At 38.0% G+C, this 27,748-nt stretch overlaps 1 protein-coding gene and 1 non-coding gene across 3 annotated transcripts in view; both read right to left on the bottom strand.

The window, feature by feature from the left end:
• Window positions 1–220: 220 nt before the first annotated feature.
• DCP2 (decapping mRNA 2) overlaps window positions 221–27,748 on the bottom strand; it is a 54,470-nt gene continuing 26,942 nt past the window's right edge. The window contains exons 5-11 of one of the 2 annotated variants that reach the window (XM_055536486.1): window positions 17,199–17,351; window positions 16,990–17,102; window positions 16,788–16,895; window positions 13,869–14,007; window positions 11,339–11,449; window positions 9,158–9,209; window positions 221–7,522 (exon numbers count right to left, since the gene is read on the bottom strand). In XM_055536486.1, coding sequence (XP_055392461.1) covers window positions 7,359–7,522; window positions 9,158–9,209; window positions 11,339–11,449; window positions 13,869–14,007; window positions 16,788–16,895; window positions 16,990–17,102; window positions 17,199–17,351 — 840 coding nt within the window. In that variant the 3' untranslated portion in view covers window positions 221–7,358. Of the gene's footprint in view, window positions 7,523–9,157; window positions 9,210–11,338; window positions 11,450–13,868; window positions 14,008–16,787; window positions 16,896–16,989; window positions 17,103–17,198; window positions 17,367–27,748 lie in introns of both variants that reach the window. The other variant, XM_055536485.1, reaches the window with a different exon arrangement.
• On the bottom strand, window positions 23,243–23,349 carry LOC129622204 (U6 spliceosomal RNA). The gene has a single exon (XR_008699876.1). It is a non-coding gene; the product is annotated as a U6 spliceosomal RNA (small nuclear RNA).

A 27,748-nucleotide genomic window follows, 5' to 3' on the forward strand; every position in this document is an offset into this window, starting at 1 on the left:
CAATATAACCTTGCTTTGAAAGTGAACAACCAAACCATAAACTGAGATGGAGAATACATACCAGTTACTTTCATTTTTTGCAGAGACATTCTACCTTTTAATATTTCTTCCTATCATATAAACATCTCACATTTGTCATTTTTTATTGCTCCAAAGAGATGCAGCCAAAATATCAGCAACTTGCAACCTACAAGTATCAGTAGAAGAAACCAGGTTAAGGTAGTAATTAAAACTGCCCAAGCAGGCAAAATTTATTGATATTGCACTACAAAGGCTCTAAATTTAACATAATGTTTTTACAGAAAGCCAATATTTGAACAATCAACTGTAAAAATGTTTTAAAATACAAAGGAAACCTTCCATCATTCAAATTGCATTTTTTAAGATAAAAGGTTTCTCACTTCTCAACTGGTGTTATTTACATCAAAAGCTTTCAAAAGAGCACAAGTGTAAAGACAGAGGACTTAGTTCATTTTCTCAGTGGAGAGTACAGCTGGCATTTTTAGTCGATTATTAAAGTGCAGTAATCCTGCAAACATTTAAACTTCTGATTCATCATAAACATGAGTCATTGAAAATCCTTTACGTATGATAGATATACTCAAGGTAAATGAAAATCAGTCCTTATCCTTTCACTGAAACTGAGGGGAAAAGAGGACAACTACTATTCAGTCAGAAAGTAAAACTACATGGTGTACAATGGTGTTTTGGGGTTCCTTTTCTGCTTTTCCTAATGTTTGACAATTAATCAAACCAAGCACCAAGAACTTCACTATTAATAGAATTACTCCAATGGTTTACCTACACAGCCTGTCTAAACAGTAAAATGCCCTAGAAGCTAAAGTAATAAAAACAGTTTTAAGGTAAAAATTAAGTGTTGCATCAATTTTTTCTACCCAATTTTGTAGCTTCCAATTTGATTAACATAACTTAGTCTGCTAAAACTGACTCCCAAGGGAACTGTTTGAAGACTCCATATCTTCCATAAACATTACCTAGTCTCCACAGCACCAAAGACACTTCAAATCTTGTTTTGGAACTAGACGGGGAACATGAAGAAATCAATTCTTATTCCCTTTCCCATCCAAACTAATTTTGATGGTCACTTAGTTAGTTAATACATGAACCATAATTTCATTTGATTCATCATTTTATTCTGAAAGAAGACTCTTAAATTTTCAATGACATCAACAGGTAAAATTAAAAAAACCTAGTTGTGTGAATCAATACTCAGCAAACATGAATTTTTAAGTATAAGCTAATAAGCAAACTTTAAAAACAATTAGAAAAAATATCTGTATTGTGTGTATATATACACACAAATATATGTATATGCAAAATAGTTCATTCTCCTTCCCTCTTACTGAAGAAAAAATATCACTGACTCAGACAACAACAGCAAACTCTGGGAGATGGTGAAGGACAAGGAAGCCTGGTGTGCTGTAGTCCATGGGGTCACAGAGAGTCAGACACGACTGAGTGACTGAACAACAATGTCTATAAAACCAGAGTCAAGGTTAGCTGTCTCCCGTTCTAAATTTGAAATAAAATGAACAAAAAAGTGAAAGCATCAGTTCTTTGGGCTCTTGCATTTGAAATTAAAAGGTAAGATCCAAAGACAAACCTAAAATGACCAGTAGAGACAGCAGTGCCCTAGGACAGTAGCAAAATGCACAAAGAAACTCTGCAGATATGTTTTTGTGCTTTTGTATCAGTGCATATCGTATGTGTAAGACATGAAGAGTACAAGTCCACTGCTAATCATCTGCTGCAAAGGTATTAAAAGCATTGAACTAACCAAACTGCTGAGGAGTAGTTACTACCTTTCTCAATTTCAGTAACAACGGATTGTGCTTTCATTTCCTGTCATCCAGTCTATTCCTAAATATCACAAAAAACATATTAAGCAATCATTTTACAAAGATCTAGCCAATCCCATCAAGTGTGAGAAATGACTAACCATGAAGATTTGTGCCCCACATGTTCCACACCATAGCTATAGATTGTTTTAGAACGTCAGATTCAATGAATTGTAAGCACATTACTTGAAAAGGTTACATCTTACCTCAAAAAGCCCACAACTTAAGAATGTTAACTAAGACCAAAGACCAGAACACTGCTCAGTTTGCCCTAGAACTACACAGAAGTTTCCTTTGTTCCCAAACCAATTTAACAGCTATGAAACTAAAATAAACAAGCCAAGGTGTCCACAGCCCCTCCTAACTGCTCATGGCCCAAGGGTCAAAGTTAAGATACAATTATTACCTATAAATTCCCACAGCGGCAGACTGACGATAGAGATGCATCACAAAGAAAAAAAAAAATTGTTACAGAAAGAAAAAAATGGCACGAAGGGACAGACTCAATGGCCTCTTTAAGGACTCAGGAACAACAGGTCTTCAAAGAACACTCACCAGATAGAGGCCAATCACCACAAGAACACCCAAACACCAAACAAGCAGCCAGTGAATGTTCAGAGCCGCCTTCTTCCACTGGACGAATGGATCAGAGGCTAACACAAGGGTCCACGTGAAACAAAACACACAGGAACCTGCCCTCTGCATCCCATCCCTCTCCCCAGAAGACACCTGCCCAGCAACTACAGAGCCAACATGAGCACCCTGTTAAGGCCGATTCCTCTCAGACTGTGCCGCCAAGCTGCCACCCTAACTCGGCCACCCCCACTGCTAACCACAGGAGACCCAAGACAAGTGGGATTTCTTTGCCGATGATTTCCTAAGGAACCCAGATTAAAGAGTCAGTTATGAACATGTTTCTCAAGATAAAACTTGAATACTTCATCAGTTTTTTGTTTACACTTCTCTGTACTTTTATGATAAAGTCTGAGCAACAAAACTGGTGGAAGCCAGCCCTTCACGTCTACTCCCAGGCAGGGGAGATAGCTTTACTCTGCTCCCTGGCTACAGACCACCATTTCAGTAACAAACACTGTCACGGGAACCTAGGTGGGAAGGACCCCCGTCTGGGACAAGCGTACTTTCTGTCCTGTGGGTCACCGTGAGCAGCGACTGTGGCACGCGGCCGAGGGCGGCTGGGCGTGCTCCGGGCTGTGTCCCTGGAAGAAAGCAGTGCGTCAGCAAGCACTGCAGTGTGGCTGGACTCCTAAAGCAGCGTCAGCAGGGGAAGGACCAGAGTCTCAAACACTGACTATGAAAGTGAGAAAAATCACTGCAGCTTTTCTGGACCCCATGGCAACCATACTTAGAAAAAAATTAAACCCCGAGCCAGAAAATGCTTGGTAATGGCCACACATGAGACTCTGCTTGGGCTAGGCAATGGTCACATTTCCAGCCTCATGCATCATACAGCACTTGAGAATTGATTTTATCTTCTAAAATCTCTGCCTTCTGTTTTCCTTGCCCAGTAACTATAGCTATCTTCTTCCTTCAGGGCACTTTTTACCCTATAATAATAAACCTATCATATTTTTTGAAACTGATATCCAGAACTTGCTTCAAAAGCACGAGACAGAGCCTGTACTGTCCATTTGTGATCTGCGTTCTTCAAGACAGAGGTGCACAAACTTCAAAAACAACTCAATTCTAAGAAGAAAAAGATGCTGAGAAAGCCCATCATGATCCCATTTTTACAATTTTTAGCAACTGTACAAACTGATTTTAAAGTCTAGTACAAAATGAGGAACTCAAGGCTTCACCAGACTACCAAGAATAAAGTTTAACAAAACTTACTTTACTAACACCCATTTACCTAGAGACAGCTCCTTAAAACATAAAGTGGATTGATACCTTCAGACAGAATGAGTTTGTCTAGTTTATCTTTAACGTTACAGGAATACATGCAAGCCCCTTCCCCAGGCTAGAAAATACCTAATTCAACATTGCTAGGTAACACCTAATTTTCCTTCAATCAAAAAATGTTAATGAATCCGACCTTTTTACTATGGTTAATATGCAAAGAAAATACTGTACTGCCTCAGAGAATACAAAGACACAATAGATGTCAATCAAAACAAAAATCTCTGAGCACGCAGCTCAGAGGGCCACTGGTACAAAAATAAAGATAAAAAGTCAAGAGATATTATCATAGTAAGAAAAATAACTCTGCAAAAAGTCTAATTTTTTAACTGACTTTGCTCCTTACTGTTCAAGTTAACTGTTGGAAACAAACAAACAGAAAAAAAAAAAAAAAATAGCAAGGGAAAAGGTAATGAAATGTTAATTTTTTTTAATGCATACATGCACTCAGACCTGAAATTTTCTAAGACTACCACAATGTATTAAGTTTTATAGAAGAATTTAATCCTCCTTGTGGAAGGATGCCATTCACTTAGACTTGAGGAGTATTTTTGTATTAACACACAAATCACTAAAGATTTAAAAGACAATGCCAACCCAATCTCATAGCATAAAATTAATATTGCTATACATCTTCATTTGTACTTACTAATTGATACTTAATGGAAAAATACTCCAAGTTCAAAGCAGCAAGCAGTGACCACCATTCCTTTACAGCATAGGAAACTCACCTTTTCATAACCATGAAAATCCAACTTCACTTTCAAACATCTTCAACCAAATTTTACCCATGCTACAAAAGCTCTAGTAGGTTCTCTGTCTCCAAATGCTCATGTCTCAGGAGACCACCACTTTGAAATAAAACCATTCATTTGCTAGTTCTGAACAAAAACATGTGAAAGCATATAAAACTATACCCCTATCTTCTAGATTATAATGGTTAAGTACAAAAACAATTCATTGAACATCTTACAAATCATTACAGTTATACATAAAAGCACCTAGGAAATTTTAAAAAAATAAAAAGATTCACAGTACACTGAACCTTGGAACTAATACTGAAAAAAATGGATTCAAAAGACCTATTTCTCTCAAAGACATAATCTGTAATTGAAGCCAACACAACTGCTATTCTCATCGAGCTTCTTAAAATGCAGCACACAGAAGTAAAGTATTGCATATTCAGCACACTCCCTTACCACTTGATTTCTTCAAACCATGCTAAATTTTCTCAATCAAGAAATCTAGTTCTGTGCTAAGCATGGCCCTTTTCAAGGTAACCTGAACACTGAGAATCTCACACACAGGTTCGAGGGAAGAAGTATAGCAGATGTACATAAAATAGGTACATCCAACTTATACATTTTCTGCATAGTTAAGTCACATCACACACATAAATTTTAACTCATCTTTTAACATTTTTTAAATCTCAAACTGTTAAGAGAGCTAAAAGCCTCAATACCAACCATCCCAACAATACCCTATTTTGTCCCACCCACAGTGCATTAAATGAAGCAGCCCAATAGCAATATTTAACCAGTCAAACTACCATAATTGAAAAGAGATAATCTGTTGGTTCTTGAAAAGGCTCAACGCCGTCAGAGGCCATATTTCTAGTAACTAATCTCTTCTGCTTTAGTGTCGAGAGCTGAAAATTTCAACTCGAGGCACCAGAAAGACTGACCAAAGCACTCACTTAAACAGAAAAAAACACATTCAAAATCATGAAAAATTAAATGGTTTCCAGACGGCAATAAATGAGTGAAAACGACTCACCTGCCAGACAAACTAAGTTTTCACTCCATTAAGAACAGAAACCTGGAATGCTGGGACCAACTATAAATATGGCTCAAGGAGACCCAAGCAAAGCTGCTGTCCTCTTAGAAAGAACAGTGAAGAGCTTCCAAAGCAATCTTACAATGCATTTTTAAAAGGTCACAGAAGGATTCACCAATTTGTCACATTAAAAGATGCAGGACAGTGGATAACCTAATTTTAACACACTGCTATAACTGAATTATCCTGCTTAGCACCAAGAGGGTGACACTTTTATTAATAAATAGACTTTCTCCTTTAAAATCAAGCCATTGAAAATCTAAAGCAAAGAAATACCAAGTGAACTCCTTACAATAGCACTTCTTTTCAAAGTCCCACAGGGTTAAATAGAAACCCTATTAAATAGACTATCTATACAGAATCAAGATTTCCACAATAAAATTTACAAGCAGAGATATATTTTGTGGATACCACATGTAAAATAGATTTTTAAAACCCATATGACAGACGCGTACACACGCATATGCTAACACTCTCCCCCCACCCCCAAAGAAACCCCTTCAATGAGGTCAGAAGCAGCCCAAACACTAAAGCCCCCTTAAAGCCCTGGTGATTGTCCATAGCTTTACATAGCTAAACTCCTTCACTAAACGGGCACTGCCATCCTTATTTGGATTTAAGAATCCTAAAGGAGCAAAATACATTCCTACGAGTGAATTACTCATGTTGCTTCCATGTTCTGCTCCTCCCCTAGTGAGATGCTGTATCAGTAAGTACTTGGGTAAACTGCACACCCTTCCCTTTTCACTCCATCGTCCAGAGGCTTCAATATGCTACTAAGTGTCTCAGTCTCTGCTACTGCTGCAAATGGGGACCTAATATAGCATCAGTTTCCAGAGATCAACACTGACATGCAACGTGAAACCTAGTAATGTCAGTATTCCATACATATTTACACAGCTGTAACACAGAATCGAGATGCACGAGAACAGAATCACATGATCAGCAGGGGCTGGCGGTGGGCTGCTGCGGCTGTGACGGCAGTCTTGGGGTCCTGGCCCCGTGCTCCCCCCGCTGTCCCCACAACCTCCCAGGCCCACTGAGAGCACACGGTGCGACTGGAGACTGGAGCCGCAGCTCTCCACCACCAGCTCAAGCCCCTCTCCAGGCTGAGGGCTTTGTCTTTTAACGACGTGCCATGAGTTCATTTTGAACATGAACATTATATAGCAGATTCTGACTCTAAGTAATACCTTTCAACAAAACTCCTAGCAAGGAGGGTAAGAGAACCTAAGCAGTTAGAAGCAGAGAAATGTGCAAAATGCCACCAGAGCAGATGACCTGCAATCTTGACTTCTGTGACATTTTGGGTCTTGTATTCATTTAATAATTGTGTGTTTTAAGTTTCTTTTAAAATTTTCAGTATAAGGAAACTAGTATTACAATCACTGTAGTGGGAAGATGGTGCATTCCCATTAACCTGGCTACTTACTGATGACTCAAACACTATTTCTGTGACCAGAATAAAGATAAAAACCACAATCACAGAAAAAAATGCCCTCATAAAAAGCAACTTAAATTCATTAGCCAAACACTGAAAAGGTACATGTGTATAAAAAGTTATAACCACATTTACAGTGCAAATTCATGTTTCTTTCTACTCTCTCTTCTGCACAGAGAACATCTCTTCAGAAACATCATCGTCTCCCTGCATTTCTTTAAAACACCTGAGAAAGGTAAGGCTCAAAGAGACACCCACTCAAATGCAACAAGTCTCTGATTTGGGGACTTCCACATTTGCTGCTATCAAAGGTCCAAGATTTTCATTATAGCATTATGGTCAAACTTGAAACTCAAAAAAGCTCGGGATGAAAAGGGCAACTTGCAGTGTCCGTTACATGCCACAGCCTGGCCCTCGGCATGTTCGAGCAACTGGTCTTCACCGGAGTAAGGCGAGTCATACACAGCATCTGCTTAGAAAGCAAAACAAATAAGCTCAGTTAAGAAATCAAATCCTGCCCTTCACCTTTTGTTATGAAGGAATTCACATGCAGTATATATTCGCCTCCCCACACTCTAAATCTAACCTACAGAGAACCACCAAAATATTTTCCTTTCCCTAAACTGATATTCAAAGTGAATTTCCAATCTATTCTTATTCCACATAAACATTCAAGATCTTAATCTGTCTTTAAGTTCCTTAATATTCACCTGCTTTCAAAATGGGCATAACTTTATTCACCACCTATATTTTATCAACATGGGAGCTTCTTGACAGAGATCAAAATGTAAACATTATAAAGATTATAATTACAATATAAGAGTTGTACAGATTCCAATTCTAGAAAAATAAAGCTGAAGGTTACCACATCTTCAGAGAATAAATCAACCTAAAGAAAAATTCAGATTTTCAAACTCACTGTGCAACAAAACTCCAACTTATCAGGGCTTGCCCCCCCTACCCGCCCCCGCCCCGACCCCGACCCCCATAGAAGAGGACCCTGATGAGCAAAGCAGGGTTTGGAATAGACACCAAAAGGTTGAAGTAGAAATAAAGTCTGATGTGAGGTTTCCTAAGACAATAACTCCTTTTATACTTCTTTCTCAAGGCAACTCAAAATTTTTGTATCATGCCCAACTGAGTTGGGTACACATTATAGTGTGCCTTCTTTAATGTTCCTAAACATATGGCTTTTTAAAGACTTTGTGAAATAATTGGTTTCTGAAGTTATATTAATTCAACTATCAGCCTATCATGTCCACACCACCTATGGAGGCCAGAGAAGTCCTACTAAGAGGACAACCTTAATTTCCCAAAACAGGATTAAAGCATCTCGTTTTTAAATAGCTTCCATCTTGCTTAAATCATAAACAGTAATGCAAGGAACAGAGTATGATTATAAGGCTTCTCAATTACTAAAGAGCTTTCTAGATGAAACCCTTAAATCTAGATGGTAAATAAATGCTTATCTGCTGCATGAGGAATTTCATACCACACAAAATAGCGCCTAAGAAAAAAACAGTCTACTGCACTTCCGAATGACACCTATGAAATCAGAATTTACAAAGAGCTTTCTACATTCCTCACCATTACTTTTCAAATCAAATCACACACCTGCTTTTCATAACTGAGGATGGAGAAGAGCCAAATGTCATCTTAGTGAAGACTATCCTTGGTACCACCGTAACACATGGGTCATTACCTCCAATGAGGGGGAAACCGTTCCCTTCTGAAGTGAGCTCTCCTCACATACGTGTGAGGGTGAGGTCTCCTCACTATTACTTGGGTCTACTCACCGTCTAACCATTAAGCAACTATTTATTTATTTACAATATTCACACACAGCATCAACGCCTGACATTCACTACAGTAACAGTATACTGAAAGGGCAAATATTTTCATCTTGATCATTTAAATAAATTTATTTTTATTTTTAGCCAGTTTCCTATTTAGAGAACTTGACCGCATATATGAACTCTCTATAGATCATGTGCAACTCTTTCAGCTTATCTATCACGGTTCATCACACACTACTTAAATCAAGTTAACTTCAAAACCAGGCTGAATCCCAACTGGAAGAAATTTAAAAAACAAAATGACTTGCCTGTTTCAAAAGTATCCTGAAGTTTTCGTGGATGAAGTTTTTTTTCACATTTCTATTAAAAAACACAAACATACAACATACCATATCCAGTTATTTCACTTATTGTTGATATAAATAAGGAGATACATTATCAAATTTCTCAGGAAGAAAATTAAATCAGGAATATAATCACCATCCCCATTCAGCATTGGCATTTTTAAGTAATTTTTTTAAGCCTAAAACTTGATTATATGTACAATATAGAAACACCAGGGAAAAAAGAAAATTATTTATTAAATTTCTCAACTTGGAGATCATTATTATTAACATTACAGTACATGTTTCCAGCTTTTTTTCTACGAAGATATGTGTGAATGTACTTTCATATAATTATGTAACAGAATTATCCAGTATATGCTATTCTATAACTCCCTTTTTAAATGTAATACACTATGAACACACCCCTCTTTCAATAAACACAAATCAAAAAATTAATACAAATCTACACCAACACTTTTAATGACTACATGGTAGTCTATGGCACATTATCTATGATATTACAGTTAATATCTTCTTAGATACTTAGATTGTTCCCAGGGACGGGGAAGCCTGGTGGGCTGCTGTCTATGGGGTCATACAGAGTCGGACACAACTGAAGCGACTTAGCAGCAGCAGCAGCAGCAGCATGTTTTCATAATGTAGAACAATGGGGTGAACACTCTTATCTTCTATGGAAACGTGGTAAGGAAGTCACACTTTCAATACCTCCAAACTACTCTCTAGAATGTTGTACCGATTATTAACTTTTGAGTGTTCTCAATATATTCAGCAATACATAACTGGGTATCTTTTCATCTTTGCCAATCTAATGGGGAAAAGTGGCATCCCATTTTAATTCACTTTCTTGAACTGCATATTTATATGTTAATCAATCACTTTTAGCTTTCCCTTTTAAGTTGTTCATATACTTGTCCTCATCATTAACTTTAAGAACTTTTTAAAAACTTATTCAAGTTCTTCCAGACAAATGTGAGTCATTTGTCAAGTTCCCCCAAAAAAATCCAAAAGGATTTTGATTGGTACTGAATTAAATCTATATATTAATTTGAAGAGAATTAACATTTATACAATACTATCATTTTAATCTGTCCAGCTTTTGTTAGGGACAGATGTTGAATTAGATTAAAAGCTTTCTGACCATCTATTAAGAATGTCTTCTTTGTTCTTGTCACTATTTCTACTGGAGTGGAGTGCAATAATAGAGAGCAAGTAGTCCAACATTAAACATTTAATTTGTGCTTGCTTGTGGAATCAAAACACTTCAGGTTAAGTAAACGGCACCCAAGAATTCAGGGAAAATACTCTTGCTAAACATCTGAAATTACTATTATTAGCCACTGTTAAAGAAGGAAAAACAGGTGAAGCTACAACATAAAAAAATTCAACATAGAAATACCAGGACTTATGGAAAAGATAAGCAAGGAAGCTTATTAGTTATGAATTACTTTCTGGAACACAGACTAAAAGAATGGAAATAAATGTCTTAAAATGCTCACAGGTATCTGTCCTTCAGCCTAGTCTAATGACTATGGCATTGGCTGTGAGTGTTTTGTTTTCGTTTTCTGAATTCTATCAATTTGAAGAAAAATAAAATACACTGTGAGGCTATTCCAAACTTTTAACTTCATTAAAATAATACAGACACTATTTAGAAAAATAGAATACCTAGGACTTATCTAGGAGAGTTGACTAACACTGTTTCCAAAGTATTAAAGTAAGTCTAAATACCCACATATCGATACTTAATAAGAATCTACAGAACAGCACAGGGAACTCTCCTCAGTGCTCTGTAATGACCTATACAGAACCAGAACCTAGAGTCGATATATGTATAACTGATCCACTTTTTCACTTGAAACTAACACAACTTTGTAAATCAACTATACTCCAATAAAAATTAATGTTAAAAATCATAAACAAACAGATAAACAAATACCCACATAAAAAAGTAAAGATCAGATGCACAACTGAATCAATATGACAAATCTATAATCGAGAGTAGGCAGAGATTCCTTAGTGGTGAACAGTACACACACACAGATTCATAAAAATCCTGCCAATAAAGCAATTCAAAATGCCTTGACAATGCCCTTGCCCCATACTAAAAAGCATGAACTGCCTCAGCATGATGTTAACTCTTACCACCAAGGGATTCTGTTGCTTGGCTGGCTGGCTGTGGACCCCATTTGCTTTTTTCTTTGGATTAGGTGAATCTTGATACTGTTTTCTGCCATTTCCCCTTATACTTTGATTCTGTTTTTCCAATAAGAAATAAAATGTAAACATACAGCACAATGTAACAGGATAAAACAATATACCCCTATGATACATTTAGCTGGTTTGATCCGAGTTCAGCAAAGCCCCCCAAAATCTTCCTAAAACACTGAAGAACCACTATCAACATCTTTCATTATAGAGAGCTTCACAGAGCAAGAATCCTCCAAAGATACAAAACAAAATAGCAAATACAATGTTCCCTAGAAACAACTTTGAAAACCTTATGACTATCATCAATAGAGGACACTGAGGCACGTTGACTTCAGTCCTTAGATCAGGAAACAAGCACCAGATGTGATCACTGTTACCCTAAAACCTGCTTTAAACTATTAATAAAAGGGAATTTTTAATAATCTTTTTATATAAAATAAATAAGACTGGTTTGGCTCAGATGGTAAAGAATTTGCTTGCAATGTGGGAGACCTGGGTTCAATCCCTGGGTTGGGAAGATTGCCTGGAGAAGGGAACAGCTACCCACTCCAGGATTCTGGCCTGGAGAATCCCCATGGACAGTCCACGGGGTCACAAAGAGTTGGACATGACTGAGAGAATTTCACTTTCACTTTTAATCCCTAAATTTAGACCTAAAACCTAAACATGCAGTAGTCGACATCTTGCTATTATATTGCTTAAACATGAGTTAGATTAAGTTTAACTTAAAACAGTTTTTAAACATTAATTTGGCCTTAAAGGTCTTAAAAACAGTTATTTAAGAGAACTAGCTAAAACAGTGCAAAAAATAATTTTATTATTATTTTACAATACACTTGTGTACATCCTATCTACCTACAGAAAAAATTTAGTTCTTAAAATAGCCTGAAAACAGTAACTTAAAGAAAGGAAGGGAAACAGCTTTCAGAGGCTCATGTTAGCACATACCTTTAACGCCATTTCATTCCATTCTTTTCGATATTTACTTTTTTACTGTGTACCATATACATAAAACTTACCACCTGAACCACCTGTAAATGGACAGCTCAGTGGCGGGCAGTGCAGCCACAAAGCTGTGCAACCACCAACAGTATCCATCCAGAACTTCTCCATCACTGAGGCAGAGACTTTGTCTATTAAATACTTCTGTTTTTTCCTGTCTCTCAGCTCTGGCAATCTCAAATTAATTAGTGGAATCATATAGTATTTGTCCTTTTGTGTGTGAGGTTCATCCATGTTGTAGCACGTATGTGTAATTTCATTCCTTTTAAAGGCCAAATAATATTCACTGTATGTTTACTTTGTTTATCGAGTAATCTTTTGACACACATGTAGGTTGTTTCCACCTTCTGGCTATCATGAACACTGCTAAGTTATCTCTGAGTCCCTGCTTTCAATTCTTTTGAATATGAACCACGGAGTGGAACCACTGGGTCACATGGTAATTCTATGTGTACCTTTTTGAGGAACCACCAAGCTGTCCCATGGCAGCTGTACCATTTTACATTCCCACCTGCAATACACAAGGGTTCCAACTTTTTTACAATCTTGTCAACTCATTATTTTCCATTTTTTACTACATTTTTATTACTTCTCAACTGAGCATCTTTTCATGTGCTTACTGACCATGTAAATGTCTTCTTTCAATAAATGTCTATTCAAGTTGTTGTGTACTCATTTTCGTTTAATTGTTTCTACTTTGCTGTTGTTGAGCTATAGGAGGTCTCCATATATCCTGGATATAAACCCAGTAGATATGTGATTTGCAAACTCTCCCATTTCATGGGTGTTTTTTCTCTTTTGACAGTGACCATTCAAACACAGAAGTTTTAAATTCTGATGAACCCAGTATATTTGTAAAAGAAGAAAAGTAAAGAGTGGTACCCAAATAGATGGTTAAAATAACAGACAGGTAATACCAAAGATCAGTAAGGATATGGAACAAATGGAACTCTCAAATATTTTGCAGGGGATACAAATTATTTAGAACATTTTTTGCAGTATATACTTAAGAACATAGGCATATCCACTGCTCCAACAATTCTATATACTCAAAAGAACTGTATATGTTCATCAAAATACATGTACAGAAATATTCTTAGCAGTATGATTTGTAAAAGCCCCCAAGTGGAAACAACAAACATGTCCACTAAGAGTAAAATGGATAAACAAACTATGATATAATCATACACTGAAGAACAACACGGTATGAACCTTTCACTGGTAGCACATTTACCAAAATCAGATGTTATTGATAATTCATATTCCTTACTACATTGGATTAATACCAAAGCTGTAAAGGTTAGGAGTCTCATCCCAGCTTCAAATCACAAATCAGGAAGACAGGCACCTTGGATGAACGACTAAGAGCTCTACAACTGTTAATCTGCAAGGCCTCAACTCAGATGCATTTCTAAGTCAAAGATCTTAAGTTACGAAAATCTTTAAATGTACTATCACTCACCTTTGCTTTTAAAAGATCAGACACTTCAGCGTGATGATTACTGTATGGTTTATGCTGCAGTGGTTGCCGGTGCTTTACCCACTGGTCACCAGGAGAACCTTCAGGAAATAACTGCTGGCTGTGGCGGAACTTGGTTCGACTACAAGATTTAAAAATAAAAATAAAATCAGAAAATTTTTACTGATACTTCTTCCCAAACCTTGAGAGTTTATCTAACGGACTATAAATGTTACTTTATTCACTATCTGTCTCCCCTCACTGGAGTTTAAATTCCACAAGGGCAGAGGATTCATGTCGACTCTGTCTACTGCTTTACTGCCAGAACCCAGAATGCCTATCACTCCACATTTCTTGAATGGGGTGATAATCTATTATTTTTAGTCCCAAACTTTTCTAAATTATTGATACCACCTCCTCCTAAAATGACTGTACTTTTAAAAATCTGGGGAATTTCCTGGCAGCCCAGTGGTTAGAACTCTGCATTTCCACTGCAGGGGACACAGGTTCAAGCCAAGGATGAAGAACTAAGATCCCGCAAGCCTTGCAGCCTGGCCAAACAGCAAAAATGAATCTGAAGGAAATACTTCTTTCACAAATTTAATAAATTTAGTAATGAAGCCAATAAATAAAGCTACTCTAAATACACATGTATCAGTGGATTTTTATAATAGGACAGACAATTCAATTCTTTACTAGGATGCTTCCATATGGAATTTGACCCTGCACAGGTCAGTATGGACCCTCCGTGCTAAGATCTGACAAACTGAGCTATGTTGTTGTTGCTATTCAGTCGCTAAGCCATGTCCAACTCAGTGATGCCATCTAACCATCTCATCCTCTGTCGCACCCTTCTCCTCTTGCTCTCGATCTTTCCCAGCAGCAGGGTATTTTCCAATGAGTCAGCTCCACACATTAGGTGACCAAAGTATTGGAGCTTCAGCATCAGTCCATCCAGTGAATATTCCCGGTTGATTTCCTTTAGGACTGACTGGTTGGATCTCTGTGCTGTCCAAGTGATTCTCAAGAATCTTCTCCAACACCACAGTTCAAAAGCATCAATTCCTCGGCACTTAGCCTTCTTTACGGTCCAACTCTCATATCCATACATGACTACTGGAAAAACCATAGCTCTGACTATACAGACTTTTGTCTGCAAAGTGATGTCTCTGCTTTTTAACACCCTGTTTAGAGTTGTCACAGCTTTTCTTCCAAGGAAATTAAGGAGATCAAAATGATAGATAAGCATATTAAATAAAGATCCAGTCTCAAATACTTACACCAAAGAAATCAACTGTAATAGTTTGTAGTAAAGATAAATTGTATTCTATAGTACCACTTACATGTATTAATACAGTCCAGAGTCACTGATCCCAAGATCCATATTATAGTAAGACTGTTTCTGAATATTTCAGAATCTGTCCCCTTTTCCATTTAAAAATTGTGATTAAATTGCAGGCTCTCTTTCTTTAGACAAAATTCAAGTAATTTCTCCAAAATGTCATAAGAGTTGGTCTATATGTTAAAAAGAGACATTACCCTGCCTGAGAAACCTGAAATTTGTTTGAGAAGTTGTTTCATTATCTCCTTATTCCATTCTCTAGGATCACAAACCCTAATACCGACTGAAAGATGTGGGAATTGTATCATACCACTGTGGGTGACAGATTCTTAAACGGTGACACAATTTCTTTTCAAACCCTATCACTATTTCATAACTTTAGTAGTAACTGGGTTTTTAAAATCATGACTACATTCCTGTTTTTTCTTTTTTCTTCTTCAGTTATATTTAGTAGTATATACTTTAGTGATTATAGTCACAAATGACTTTCAAAGCATTTAGTCCAATCTTCTGTCCTCATAAAATCAAACTAAAATGGAATATTCCCTATGTATTTAAAAGATATTGACTGTAGGTGTGATTTACTCCTATTGTTTACTTTTAAAGCTCTAGGATAAAAACAAAGCATCTAACTTAGAGAAAATTTAGAAAGCAACTCTCTCTGAACCTAACAAGGCAAAGCTCTACAAGTTGATTACAAATACATATACTTATTTCAGAAAATTATATTGGAAGGACTGATGTTGAAGGTGAAACTCCAATCCTTTGGCCACCTGACGAGAAGAGCTGACTCATTTGAAAAGCCCCTGATGCTGGGAAAGATTGAGGGCAGGAGAAGAAGGGGACGACAGAGGATGAGATGGTTGGATGGCATCACGGACTCCATGCACACGAGTTTGAGTGAACTCTGGGAGTTGGTGATGGACACGGAGGCTTGGCGTGCTGCAGTCCATGGGGTCGCAAAGAGTCAGACAGGACTGAGCGACTGAACAGAACTGAATTTCAGAAAATTACTTAGCCTACTCTATAACTATGATTTGGATACAATTAAGTCCCAAACAAGAAAATGCTCTTTGCAGTTCTTATCCATGTAATATTCACTCCTTATAATATACAGTCTAGGCTAGGGAAAGGAAAGGTGCAAGCCCAAGTCTTCACAGTGCTATCTTTCTGAACAAATTATACATCAGCATCCTTCATCTCCTCCTCACAAAAACAGACATTCAACCACATACAGAAACGCAATTATTTCTCAAGTAAAGATATGAGAACACAGAACAAGTACTATGAATACATACCAAGAGAGAAAAAATTTTCTTTTCCTCATACTCTAGCTATCCATCTAAAAAGCTGACACTCTCTTGTGTATACTATTTTAAAATATGCCTGAAGCTCCTTTATAACTTCAATTAACCTCTCATCCAAAAACCACCCCTCTAAAATGTCTATTATCTGTGAGACTAGTAAGAAACTAGTATCTATAAAAGGAAGCCAATACCTCTGCAAACTTTTTAAGCAAAATGCTACTAATGTATTAAAAAAGACCAAAAAGTCAAAATCCAACACATCTGTTTCTTTACCTCAATTTTTCCACAGTGGGCTTAGCTGGTGTGCTACCAGCTGAGGAAAATCCATTGTCACTATCTGAGGAATCTCCAAATCTTCGAGAAAGCCAGTCCCTTAATGGTCTATGGAGATATTAAGAATTCGCTTTTAAAACTTGGCTATGTAAAGAAACTATCAGAATTGTGAAGTTTAATATTTTAAAAAATACAAACATACCTGATAAAAGGAATGGCCATAAAAAATTTGTTTGGTGCCAAACCAAGTTTGGATTTTGGGGTCATATCATTTCTATGGCAAGGCAATTTCTCAATGGAGAACCACTCAATATTCTGAAACACAAGAAAATTAGTTATTATCAAGGAGTTTCTAAAAGCAATTTAATTAGATACCATCCAGCAACCTGAAAATTCTTCTCAATTACATACCCGGATTTCTCTCCTGGTTTTCGGGTTAAATTTTGTGTCTTTTGGAATTCCTGGAATGATGTACAAACGAGCAAGCTGATCATTGATCCGAAGTTCAATGTAATCATCCTTACAAATATAATCTTTAATATCAAAACCAGTTTCTTCAAAGACCTGGAAATAATAAATCTGGATGATGATTTTCAAGTTTGGCTGTTAGACCTTCAGTTCATTAATATTTGCTTATTTCAAAGTCACAAATTCAGAAATATCCAGGAAATTAATGCATAAAAACACTACATTAAAAAAAAAAAAAATCACAGTATTTCAGGGTCTAGTTCTTGCTGTGTCTCTATGGAAAAACCTCCTCACACATTTAAGCCTAAGTTTTTTCAGCTATTCAAAAAAAGGAAACATATGATACTGCAATTTACAATAATGTGTATTTGGCCACTGTCCCCTCTTCTGGTATAAGAGCTTTAAAAACGGTTGGATGGATAAGGCAGTGGACCCCACTTCAGCACTCTTGCCTGGAAAATCCCATGGACGGAGGAGCCTGGTGGGCTGCAGTCCATGGGGTCACTGAGCTGGACACGACTGAGCGACTTCACTTTCACTTTTCACTTTCATGCACTGGAGAAGGAAATGGCAACCCACTCCAGTGTTCTTGCCTGGAGAATCCCAGGGACGGGGGAGCCTGGTGGGCTGCCGTCTATGGGGTCGCACAGAGTCAGACACGACTGAAGCGACTTAGCAGCAGCAGCAGCAAAACGGTTGGAATGTCTTAAATTATAAAAGCAAAAGTATCTTTGCTTTTTATCTAGGTCTCCTGCATTGCAGGCAGATTCTTTACCAGCTGAGCCACAAGGGATGCCCAAAAGTATCTTTACGTCCTGTTAATTATGTGACTTTTGGAGTCCACTTTGGGAATTAACTTGGTTGCCAGGTGATCAAGAGGGTTAAAACTTTCAGTGGGCCCTTCCTCCCCCACCTCCAGGAAATAAACTCAGTCAACCCCATAAAAACCAAACAGGAATGTTTCTGGCTTGAAAAACACATGAAGATTTGGGGATAGTGGTGCCAGAGAAGACAGAAAGAAAGTTCTTTGCTTTTTTCTGTACCTTGCATCCTAAGTATTTATGTCTTCCATCTAGTTATTCCTGAGTTATATCCTTTTATTGTAATAAACTGGAAAACTTAATAAGAAAAATGTTTCTCAATTCTATGAATCACTCTAGCAAAAACTAATCAAAACCAAAGAGGGGGATCAAAAGGCACAAGTGACAACCTGGACTTTGCAACTGGCATCTGAAGCCAAGCATGGTCTTATAGGACTGAACCCTTCACCTCTGGAATGTGACGCTACCTCCAGGCAGACAGTGTCAGAACTGAGCTGAATTGTAAGTCATTCAGTTCATATCCAAAACCTGCTTATTGATGTGGGGGAAAAAAGCCCCTGCGCGTGTGCGTACATGTATACGCATGCGCGTGCACACACACACTCTAAAATTGGGTCCAAAACCCTTATTATGTTAGAATACATCAGTGGTTCCCACTCCATGGGAATAAAAACCTAATATGGATTTGATTCAGTAACCACAAAAGTACATGTATAACCAAGATACAGAACAAAAAATATCTTATACAAAGAAAACCATTCTTCAAACACGAAAATTGAATTGGGATTAATAGTAATATTTCAATAGACAGATTCCAAGAAAACAGCTACAACCACCTTTGTACCCAGGGTGGAGTTAGCTGCAGTCACCATCTGCAGTGATTTTGGAGCCCAGAAAAATAAAGTCTGATACTGTTTTCACTGTTTCCCCATCTATTTGCCATGAAGTGATGGGACTGGATGCCATGATCTTAAGTTTTCTGAATGTTGAGCTTTAAGCCATCTTTTTCACTCTCCTCTTTTACTTTCATCAAGAGGCTCTTTAGTTCTTCTTCACTTTCTGCCATAAGGCTGGTGTCATCTGCATATCTGAGGTTATTGATAATTCTCCCGGCAATCTTGATTCCAGCTTGTGTTTCTTCCAGTCCAATGTTTCTCACGATGTACTCTGCATAGAAGTTAAATAATCAGTGTGACAAGATACAGCCTTGAAGTACTCTTTTTCCTATTTGGAACCAGTCTATTGTTCCATGTCCAGTTCTAACTGTTGCTTCCTGACCTGCATACAGATTTCTCAAGAGGCAGGTCAGGTGGTCTGGTATTCCCATCTTTTTCAGAATTTTCCACAGTTTATTGTAATCCACACATATGCTTTGGCATAGTCCACACATGTGATCTACACATATCCTTTGGCATACTCAATAAAAGCAGAAATAGATGTTTTTCTGGAACTCGCTTGCTTTTTTGATGATCCAGCGGATGTTGGCAATTTGATCTCTGGTTCCTCTGCCTTTTCTAAAAACAAGCTGGAACATCTGGAAATTCACGGTTCACGCATTGCTGAAGCCTGGCTTGGAGAATTTTGAGCATTATTTTACGAGCATGTGAGATGAGCGCAATTGTGCAGTAGTTTGAGTATTCTTTGGCATTGCCTTTCTTAGGGATTGAAATGAAAACTGATCTTTTCAGTCCTGTGGCCACTGCTAAGTTTTCCAAATTTGTTGGCATGTTGAGTGTAGCACTTTCACAGCATCATCTTTCAGGATTTGAAATAGCTCAACTGGAATTCCATCACCTCCACTAGCTTTGTTCGTAGTGATGCTTTCTAAGGCCCACTTGACTTCACATTCCAGGATGACTGGCTCTAGGTGAGTGATCACACCATCGTGATTATCTGGGTCGTGAAAATCTTTTTTGTACAGTTCTTCTGTGTATTCCTGCCACCTCTTCTTAATATCCTCTGCTTGTGTTAGGTCCATACCATTTCTGTCCTTTATCGAGCCCATCTTTGCATGAAATGTTCCCTTGGTAGCTCTAATTTTCTTGAAGAGATCTCTAGTCTTTCCCATTCTGTTGTTTTCCTCTATTTCTTTGCACTGATGGATGAGGAAGGCTTTCTTATCTCTCCTTGCTATTCTCTGGAATTCTGCATTCAAATGGGTATATTTTTCCTTTTCTCCTTTGCTTTTCGCTTCTCTTCTTCTCACAGCTATTTATAAGCCTCCTCAGACAGCCATTTTGCTTCTTTGCATTTCTTTTCCGTGGGGATGGTCTTGATCCCTGTCTCCTGTACAATGTCATGAGCCTCCGTCCATAGTTCATCAGGCACTCTATCAGATCTACTCCCTTAAATCTATTTCTCACTTCCACTGTATAATCGTAAGGGATTTGATTTAGGTCATACCTGAATGGTCTAGTGGTTTTCCCCACTTTCTTCAATTTAAGTCTGAATTTGGCAATAAGGAGTTCATGATCTGAGCCATAGTCAGCTCCTGGTCTTGTTTTTGCTGACTGTATAGAGCTTCTCCATCATTGGATGCAGAGAGTATAATCATTCTGATTTCGGTGTTGGCCATCTCTTGATGTCCATGTGTAGAGTCTTCTCGTGTTGTTGGAAGATAGTGTCTGCTATAACCAGTGTGTTCTCTTGGCAAAACTCTATTAGCCTTTGCCCTGCTTCATTCTGTACTCCAAGGCCAAATTTGCCTGTTACTCCAGGTGCTTCTTGACTTCCTACTTTTGCATTCCAGTCCCCTATAATGAAAAGGACTTCTTTTTTGGGTGTTAGTTTAAAAGGTCTTGTAGGTCTTCATAGAACCATTCAACTTCAACTTCTTCAGCATTACTGGTCAGGGCACAGACTTGGATTTCTGTGATATTGAATAACAGAGATCATTCTGAACTGCTTAGTGGATCTAAAACTGCCCCTCCTCATAGTGCCTCAAGGACCTCCAAGACATGGAACCCCAGTTCCTGGGAATAAAGTGTTAGAGCTAACCCCCACAGCTAACCCTCACCTTCTCCTTCAACCAGAAAAGCCATGCTTATTAATCTATTAAAATCCTGGGCCTCTGCTTAAAAAACCACTGGTGAGGGGGGAGGGATTCACTGCAAGAGACTGGATTGACACAGACACACTGCTATACATAAGACAAGTAATAAGGACCTACTGCAGAGCACAGTGAACTCTACTCAGTACTCTCTAATGGCCCATATGGGAAAAGGACCTAAAGAAGGCTGGCTAGGCATTCATACAGCAGATTCACTTTGCTATATAACACAAGCAAATGTGATTTGACTGCAAATCAATTATACCCCAATAAAAATTAAAACCATTAGTCTCTTCTAGCCTTAAATGTTCTCCTTCAGATAACATTTATGTTCTCTGGCAAGGTCCTTTCCCACTTCACCCTCAAACGAAAAAGGCTTTGGTTCTTTACTGACTAGAAACCAGTGTGCACCTTTTACGCTGGAATTCCTTCTTCCCTCTAGTTTCAGCACCTACCCAATCAATGGCACAGAAGACGATAAAATATGCACAGGCCTGAACCTCTTACAAGGTAAGGGTATGGAGGAGTTATTTGTGTCCATTCCTTTTGTCTCTTCCCTCCTTCTCTTGTTGGTTTAGGTACATCTTTCTACCTCCTTCGATAAGGGCACATCTATATTTCTCTCAGATATGTGTAGGCTGTAACTCACAATTTAAGCTCCTCCACAACACACCTAACTCATTTCTGTATACTGCCAATTATGCTAAACCTTTTCCTAATTTTAAGTACTAGCTGAATATACTCACTTGAAACTGTTCTATGGTATACAGAAAGAAAAGACATTGTTTGTATTTCCTACTTCCAGAAATGACAGAGTGGGAACAGAAATACCTATGTTTTACCAAAAAAGAGCTTTCTTGTCCTAAACCAAAACTATACATCTTATCCAGAATAAAAATCCGAAGGCTCAGTGATAGACACTTGGTAGTTTCCCACTTCCCCAGATCTTAATTTAACATTTATATACATGCGGTGTGTGCTCAGTCACTCAGTGTGGTCCGACTCTTGTATAACCCCATGGACTTTAGCCCTTCAGGCTCCTCTAGCTGTGGGGATTCTCTAGCCTGGAGTGAGTCGCCCTGCCCTCCTCCAGGGGATATTCTCAACCCAGGGATTAAACCCACGTCTCCCACATTGCAGACAAATTCTTTACCGTCTGAGCCATCAGGGAAGTCCATTTGTATACATAATACAATATAATTAAACTAACAATTGTGGATTTATTTCACAACTCATGTATGTTATCTGAATGTTCCCATTAAAGTCCAGATATTAATACTTTGGTTTTCTTTTTCTTTGAAAGTAAGGTCTACCCTACTCTACTGCTTGAGACATAACTTAAAAATGGTTTTTATTATAAATCAATCTGGTTGGATATGAGAATTATAACTTTAGAAATTAGAACTGGTTTACCTAAAAGTTTACCTATCAGTGACATAAAATTGGTTTTCTTCATCAAAGTCTCCATTAAGAAAGTCAAAATGGAATACATAAATCAGAAGCCATTCACAATATACTCAAATCCAGACTACATTAAGAAGTCCTATATATCCACAAGACAAGTAAACCAACTTAAAAAGAAAAAGGTAACATATAACTGGGTACTTAATAATAGAGGACATTCAAATGGCCAATAAGAATATGACAATGTGGCCAACATCATTAAACTTCAGAGAAATATGAAAAACACAATGATAGACCATTACATTCCCCTAATAATGGCTAAAATTTTTTGAAAATGAGATGTAATTAATATATTACATTAGCTTCAGGTACGCAACATAATCATGTTTTGCATATATTGGGAAATGACCATAAATTTTTTCCCCAGTTTTACTGAGATATAATGGTTTGACTGAGCATAATGGTTTGACTTATACATACTGTGAAATGGTTACTCTAAGTTTAGCTGATATGGATCATCTCATATAAGTACAATAAAAAGAATAAGAAAAAAATATGTTGTTTTTTTTCTTGTAATGAGAACCCATAAGATCTAGTCTCTGAACTTTTCATACGTATCACAGAGCAGTGTTAACTAGTCATCATGCTGTACATTACATCCCTAGTGCTTATTTATCTATTCTTTTTTTTTTTGAATGTAAATTCTTTTTTTTAAAAATATGGAACGCTTCACGAATTTGCGTGTCATCCTTGCGCAGGGGCCATGCTAATCTTCTCTGTATCGTTCCAATTTTAGTATATGTGCTGCCGAAGCGAGCACTATCTTCTAACTCTTGACCATGCTCCTCTAATTCTCTTTTACACACACACATACCCTCTGAGAACCACAAATCTGATCTCTCCTTCTGAGTTTTGCTTTTCAGATTCCACATAAAAGAGAGACAATACAAAATCTGTCTTTATCTGACTTATCCATTCTGTACAATGCCTTCAATGCCCATCCACAGTACAAATTGTAGGATTCTTTAACAACTGAAATGTATTCCATTGTGTACATACATACCACATCTTCACTAGCCATTCATTTCTCAATGAACACTTAGGTTGTTTCCATGTCTTGGCTATTATAAACAATGCTATTATGAACATAAGACTATAGTTATCTTTTCAAGTTAGCATTTTCATTTCCTCTGGATGTATTCTCAGAAGTGGAACTGCTGAATCATACGGTTCTTCTATTTTAATTTTTTGACGATCCTCCATAGAATTTTCCGTAGTGGCTGTATCAGTTTACAATCCTACCAACAGTGAACAAGGGACCCCTTTTCTCCACATTTATCTGTCTTTCTGAAGGCATCCATTCTAAGAGGCATGAGAGATATCTCATTATGGTTTTGATTTGTATTTGCCTAATAATCACCAGATGGTCAACACTGAAATCACACTGATTATATTCTTTGCAGCCAAAGATGGAGAAGCTCTATACAGTCAGCAAAAACAAGACCAGGAGATGACTGTGGCTCAGATCACGAACTCCTTATTGCCAAATTCAGACTGAAATTGAAGAGTGTGGGGAAAACTACTAGACCATTCAGGTATGACCAAAATCAAATCCCTTACGATTATACAGTAGAAATGAGAAATAGATTTAAGGGACTAGATCTGATAGATAGAGTGCCTGATGAACTATGGACGGAGGCTCATGACATTGTACAGGAGACAGGGATCAAGACCATCCCCACGGAAAAGAAATGCAAAGAAGCAAAATGGCTGTCTGAGGAGGCTTACAAATAGCTGGGAAAAGAAGAGAAGTGAAAAGCAAAGGAGAAAAGGAAAGATATACCCATTTGAATACAGAGTTCCAAAGAATAGCAAGGAGAAATAAGAAAGCCTTCCTCAGCGATCAATGCAAAGAAATAGAGGAAAACAACAGAATGAGAAACACTAGGGATCTCTTCAAGAAAATTAGAGCTACCAAGGGAACATTTCATGCAAAGATGGGCTCAATAAAGGACAGAAATGGTATGGACCTAACAGAAGCTGAAGATATTAAGAAGAGGTGGCAAGAATACACAGAAGAACTGTACAAAAAAGATTTTCACGACCCAGATAATCACGATGGTGTGATCACTCACCTAGAGCCAGTCATCCTGGAATGTGAAGTCAAGTGGGCCTTAGAAAGCATCACTACGAACAAAGCTAGTGGAGGTGATGGAATTCCAGTTGAGCTATTTCAAATCCTGAAAGATGATGCTGTCAAAGTGCTGCACTCAGCATGCCAGCAAATTTGGAAAACTCAGCAGTGGCCACAGGACTGTAAACATCAATTTTCATTCTAATCCCTGAGAAAGGCAGTGCCAAAGAATGCTCAAACTACTGCACAATTGCACTCATCTCACACGCTAGTAAAGGAATGCTCAAAATTCTTCAAGCCAGGCTTCAGCAGTACGTGAACTGTGAACTTCCAGATGTTCAAGCTGGTTTTAGAAAAGGCAGAGGAATCAGATATCAAATTGCCAACATCCGCTGGATCATCAAAAAAGCAAGCGAGTTCCAGAAAAACATCTATTTCTGCTTTATTGACTATGCCAAAGCCCTTGGACTGTGTGGATCACAATAAACTGGGGAAAATTCTGAAAGAGATGGGAATACCAGACCACCTGACCTGCCTCTTGAGAAATCTATATGCAGGTTAGGAAGCAACAGTTAGAACTGGACATGGAACAACAGACTGGTTCCAAATAGGAAAAGGAGTACGTCAAAGCTGCATATTGTCACCCTGCTTATTTAACTTATATGCAGATTACATCATGAGAAACCCTGGGCTGGAAGAAGCACAAGCTGGAATCAAGATTGCCGGGAGAAAATATCAATAACCTCAGATATCCAGATGGCACCACCCTTATGGCAGAAAGTGAAGAGGAACTCAAAAGCCTCTTGATGAAAGTGAAAGAGGAGAGTGAAAAAGTGGGCTTAAAGCTCAACATTCAGAAAACGAAGATCATGGCATCTGGTCCCATCACTTCATGGGAAATAGATGGGGAAACAGTGGAAACAGTGTCAGACTTCATTTTTCTGGGCTCCAAAATCACTGCAGATGGTGACTGCAGCCATGAAATTAAAAGATGCTTACTCCTTGGAAAGAAAGTTATGACCAACCTAGATAGCATATTGAAAAGCAGAGACATTACTTTGCCAACAATGGTCTGTCTAGTCAAGGCTATGGTTTTTCCAGTGGTCGTGTATGGATGTGAGAGTTGGACTGAAGAAAGCTGAGTGCCAAAGAATTGATGCTTTTGAACTGTGGTGTTGGAGAAGACTCCAACTTGGACTGCAAGGAGATCCAACCAGTCCATTCTAAAGGAGATCAGTCCTGGGTGTTCTTTGGAAGAACTGATGCTGAAGCTGAAACTCCAATACTTTGGCCACCTCATGCGAAAAGTTGACTCATTGGAAAAGATCCTGATCCTGGGAGGGATTGGGGGCAGGAGGAGGAGATAACAGAGGATGAGATGGCTGGATGGCATCACCGACTCGATGGACATGAGTTTGGGTGAACTTCAGGAATTGGTGATGGACAGGGAGGCCTGGCGTGCTGCGATTCATGGGGTCCCAAAGAGTCGGACACAACTGAGCGACTGAACTGAATTGAATATCTAGTGATGCAGAGCATCTTTTCACATAATTATTATTTCTTTATCTTCTTCAGAAAAATGTATATTCAGGTCTTTTCCCCATTTTTTAATTGAATTATTTGCTACTGAGTTGTATAAGTTCTTATTAGACATTAACTCCTTATCAACTATATGGTTTGCTTGTTATACATTTTTAGACATTAACTCCTTATTAACTATATGGTTTGCAGGTATTTTCTCCCATTCCACAGGCTTTCTACTTTGTTGATTGTTTCTCGTTTTTGGGTCGATGTAGTCTCGCTTATTTCGGTGCTTGTGCTTTTGGAGTCATATTCAAAAAGTCATTGCCAAGAGCCACATTAAGGAGTTTTTATCCTGTTTTCTTCTAGAAGTTTCATGGTTTCAAGTCTTACATTTAAGTCATGCACCCACTTCAAGCTAACTTCTGTGAGTGGTGTAAGACAGTGGTCTAGTTTCATTCTTTTTCATGGGAATATTCAATTTCCTCAGCATCATTAACTGAAGAGACTCTTTTTTCCATTGAGTTTTCTTGGCTCCCTCCTCAAATATTAGTTGACCATATATGTGTGGGTTTGTTTCTGGGATCTCAAGTCTTTGATCCGTTTCATTGATCATTGATCTGTTTTTGTTTCAGATCTGTTTCATTCATCTGTTTTTGCACCACTGCCATACCATTTAATGACTACAGCTTTACAGTACAGCATGAAAGCAGGAAGTGTGGTACTTTCCACTTTGTTCTTCTTTCAGGATTGCTCTGGTTATTCAGAGTATTCTGTGGTTCTGTATACATTTTAGATTTTTTTTTTCTAATTCTGTAAAAATAAGGCCACTGAAATTTTGATAGGGATCACACTGAATCTAGAGATGATTTTTGGCAGTAATGACATTTTAACAATATTAATTCTCATAATCCACGAACATGGGATAAAGATTTTAAAGTCGGTAATTCTACATGTAGGCAAGGACAACAAGAACTCTCATATGCAGGTGGTAGGAATGTAAATGGGTTCAACCAACTGGAAAACCATTGGCAACTTCCCTATGACTCAGTAATTCCATTCCTAGAGAAACGAAGGCTTATTTTCCTCAAAGGACATGTACCACCATATTTATACCAGTTTTATCCTTAATAGCCAAAAGCTGGATACAATCCAATACATAAGAGAATGGATAAACAACTGTGGTATATTTGTACACTGCAATAGTACAAAGAGCAATTAAAAAGAACCAGCTGCTAATAAACACAATAACACAGATGAATCTCACAAGCATTACACTGAGAGAGAGATATAAAACACAAAGAACAGCTATTTCGAAATCCTAATTATATGAAGCTCAGAACAGGCAAAAATAATCGATGGTAATAGAAAAGTCAAAATAGTGGTTCCTTCCAGGAAATGTGGGAAAAGTAGGTACTGATCCAAGGGGGAAGGAGGACTTCCCTGGTGGTCCAGTGGTTGGGAGTCTGCCTAGCAATGCAGGGGATGCAGGTTGGATCCCTGGTCAGGGAAGGTTCCACATGACATGCAGCAGCTGGGCCCATGTGCCACAACTTCCGAGCTG

The sequence above is a fragment of the Bubalus kerabau genome, chromosome 10, assembly GCF_029407905.1.
Source record: "Bubalus kerabau isolate K-KA32 ecotype Philippines breed swamp buffalo chromosome 10, PCC_UOA_SB_1v2, whole genome shotgun sequence".
In the NCBI taxonomy this organism is placed as follows: Eukaryota; Metazoa; Chordata; class Mammalia; order Artiodactyla; family Bovidae; genus Bubalus; species Bubalus kerabau.